At 37.4% G+C, this 3,803-nt stretch overlaps 1 protein-coding gene across 1 annotated transcript in view; it reads right to left on the bottom strand.

Annotated features, from left to right (window-relative positions):
- Nucleotides 1–277: 277 nt before the first annotated feature.
- The window catches only part of saga (S-antigen; retina and pineal gland (arrestin) a), a 10,498-nt gene continuing 6,972 nt past the window's right edge, over nucleotides 278–3,803 (bottom strand). The window contains exons 10-15 of the mRNA XM_008295814.1: nucleotides 3,191–3,328; nucleotides 3,025–3,102; nucleotides 2,465–2,479; nucleotides 1,784–1,836; nucleotides 1,598–1,607; nucleotides 278–404 (exon numbers count right to left, since the gene is read on the bottom strand). Of these exons, the coding sequence (XP_008294036.1) occupies nucleotides 278–404; nucleotides 1,598–1,607; nucleotides 1,784–1,836; nucleotides 2,465–2,479; nucleotides 3,025–3,102; nucleotides 3,191–3,328 (421 nt within the window). The remainder of the gene's footprint in view (nucleotides 405–1,597; nucleotides 1,608–1,783; nucleotides 1,837–2,464; nucleotides 2,480–3,024; nucleotides 3,103–3,190; nucleotides 3,329–3,803) is intronic.

Raw genomic sequence — 3,803 nt, forward strand, 5'->3', positions numbered from 1 at the left:
TTAAATGAAAATGTATCAGTGTGGATGTAGCTAGAGACTTACTGATGATGGAAACGGTTAACCAGCCGCATATTTCTACTCAAAACTTGAAGGCGACCAAACAGAAGCTTTAGAAACTGCTCTGCAGTGATGCGAAACACACCTGAAAGTTGATGAAACATGCTCAGCGACATTCATGGTCCTTTGACTCATTCTCAGCTTTTTCTAACAAACTCTGAGGCGACTCAAACTCCCAGCATTCTTTGTTCCGGCTGTCGTCACATCGGCCGACTCTCTTCTATTTCTCTTTGGGCGCCATGTCGTCTCCACCCGACACGTTGCCTTCCTCGTCCTCATCGTCGGCGATCATCCCCTTCAGGTAGGAGCGCTTGAACTCCTGGAACACCATCTCCTCCTCCGCCTCACTACAAACAGCAGCATTAGACGAGGACTGTTAGTGTTTAGCTGCAGGCAGTCGGATTATCACATGGAGGGAAACACAAAGATGCTTCCAAAGTTTACTGACAGAACACACATAATTACTGCAACTCTAAACTGAGGTGAACTTCAGCTGAGCAGCGACTTTCCACCACATCAACAAGACCATTCAATAGTTATACCTAACCAATATTCAATAATTTTACCATTTATTCACAAATTTCATAAGTTTTCTGAACGAACTTCTATTTCATATGAAATATTTATCCCACTGGGCAATGTCACTGAAATAACTTAACCCTATTCAAGACTTTCATGTTGCCATACACAGAAGGTCCTTCGGGGTCCACTGAACCCCAAGAAAGAATATGTGCAAAATATTTGTTGGTGTTCATTATAGACTTTTATACTATGATAAATACATTTTCTGATAAGCTGACGTAGTTTTGATTCCAAATGCATGACTAATGTCCCTCTTGTTGTATTTAAAAAAAAGAAATAATCTTCAAAAATAAAAAAAACACCTAAACCAAATGGCCTGGTGTCCAAAAGGCCCCAAAAGTCCTGAACAGGGTTAATTCATATTGGACGACATGTCTTTCTCTGTAAACCTCCACCCAACTTTAAAGGTCCCATAGTGTGCCCCCTTTCAGCAAATTCATGCCTGTATAACTCCTGGTTTTAAAACACAACAAAAATGGATTTTCCTCATATGGGACCTTAAACCTGAGCAGAAGGGAACCACTCAAACCTAAAACTTCCTCTTTTTGTTGTCTCCAATTACCCAGCAAAGTTTACAAAGTGTTAAACAGAAAAAGACAAAGAGACAGAATATCAAAAAACAAACAAAGGAAAGCTGACACTGATGACGATGACACAGGGGATACAAACAGGAGCTAACAGAACAGAAGAAGAATGAATGCTGATGAAAGCGATAAAAGAATCCTGCAACACGATCCTATTGCTGCATGAACAGAACAAAAGCAACGACAACTAGAGGACATTCATACTGAGTGGCACAACAAACACAACAGATCTGCCGTCTATTACCTGTCCTCAGCGAAAAAACTCTCTCATGGTCATTCATTTATGTACTAATTTGCTCATTCACAACTCCAATACTCCTGCTGGAGTCAAAGAAGATGAAATAAACACTGAGATTGCACATTTGCACATTTACCTGTCCTTCACTGATTGCAGCAATAATGGGGGAAAAAAAGGTGAAAACAAGCTTAAAGATTGATGTAAGAGCACATTTATAGACACCACTAAGCATAGTTTAGTTATTTTACATGTTTCAAAGCCTTCTGCAGCAAATTTGTGTAAAAAAAAAAAAACAGCAACACAGAAATGTGTGTTTTCTTACCTGCATCGGGTTTAGGATGCATCAGTTTGAAGGGGACTTCCAGGCCGACCTCACTGCAACACAAACCAAATCCAACGTTAATCACTGTCTTATGAACTCATCCATACAAAAAGTCTTGGGCCACCTTTAGGTTTGATGTTATAGCGAAAACTAAATGACCATACATGCTTATTTTTCTGTGTCTTTATGCAGCTGGAATATACAGGAAATATCTTATGCATACAGTCTTAAAAACACACATTTTGGAAAAAATACTTACTGCAGGCTCAAGTGAAAAGTATTTAGTTTAACCTATCTATCTATCGATCGATCGATCTATCTATCTATCTATCTATCTATCTATCTATCTATCTATCTATCTATCTATCTATCTATCTATCTATCTATCTATCTATCNTATCTATCTATCTATCTATCTATCTATCTATCTATCTATCTATCTATCTATCTATCTATCTATCTATCTATCTATCTATCTATCTATCTATCTCAATTGTGTGTTTTCTATATAGACATATTTGTTTTACTCTCCTATTCACATTTCTTCCTCTGAGAAAATGTTAAATCAAATTCTTTCATTTTGTTACTTTTATTTTATTTTCTTAAAGATAATGAAATAATACCTCCAATACTTTACACTTAAAAGTAGTTACCAGTAATGAAAACAACACAGGAACCCACCTTGATCCCATCATCCTGTGAGTGTTGTGGAGCAAAGACAAAAATCAGAACACTTTAAAAGGAGTTTTGATCATGAGACAAAATTAACAGACAATCATTTGTAATTCACACAGTTCACATATAAGACATAACAGCTAAAAAAAAATGCTGGTTAGGATGTCAATGATCAACAGTTGATTGCCCAATTACCATTAATAATTTAAACAATGAAAAATAAATTAACCAATAAGGCAGAAGATAAAGGACACGAGTGTCTGAAAATGTATCATAGATCAGCTGTAGTACCTGGTTGTTCCACCAGGTGGAACTTGTGAAAAATCAGCAAATTTACAACCTTGTGTCACTTCCAGCTTTTCACCACACTCATCCTCAGAACCTAAAATATGTGGAGCTTCTGTGCCGGCATTGTTTCAGGAGAAAGTTTTCAGGTTTTCAGTTCTATTGCAGACAGGCTCGTCTGGCAGTCACAGCTTCCTGTATCTCAGATTTACACCACATGGGCAAAATATGCAAATGAATGTAAATTTGTGTTAGTTTGGAAACACAGAGGAGTGACTGACCCTCCAACTATGAGTTTCACCATGACTCTGTATGAAACCATGATTCCCATCACTTCCTTCAGCACACCTTCTTTGATCCTGAAAGAAAAGAAAAAGATAATTTAAGGTCTAAGAATGTTTATATTTGGATCCTGCTAATAGCAGCCGCCTGCGTTTGTCCGCTCACATGCTTGATGATGCCAGGTTGGTGTCTTCATGCTTCAGTTTGCCATCCAGAGCGATGCCCCTCCTCTCACGGTTGTTGGCCAGCACAGGCAGCAGCTTGTAGTCTTTCTGCAGCGTTGCTCCAGGAGACACCGAATCTCTGACATTAAAACACAAGTTTAACTTCACTTTAACCACTTCCAGTAAACTACACATCCAGAGACTGACACATAACGTCAACACATTCAACCTGTACAATATGAATATTTTGTGCATTTAAAACTCTGTGCAATATCAGATTTTCTACTTATACTGGAATCAGTGCTTCCATTGACATATCCACACCCAGAAGCATATTTTTTTCTGCGCAATATATATATATATATACATACACACAGTGCTAAACAAATGCATTAGACCACTAATTCCTTTATATAAAATAAAATATGAGTTTGACAAAAAAAAATCTAAAAAACATCTGGTCGACGCTGTCAAGTTGCATTTCTTCTTAAAAGTGATCAAATTAGACATATTTTAATTTCCACATCCTAGATGGCAACACAAACAACAGAAAACCTTGATTCTTGTTCAAAATAAACATTCGGCCACATGATGAGAAAATTTCAGGTTTTTAT

The sequence above is a fragment of the Stegastes partitus genome, unplaced genomic scaffold (assembly GCF_000690725.1).
Source record: "Stegastes partitus isolate 25-593 unplaced genomic scaffold, Stegastes_partitus-1.0.2 Scaffold1078, whole genome shotgun sequence".
Lineage (NCBI taxonomy): Eukaryota > Metazoa > Chordata > Actinopteri > Pomacentridae > Stegastes > Stegastes partitus.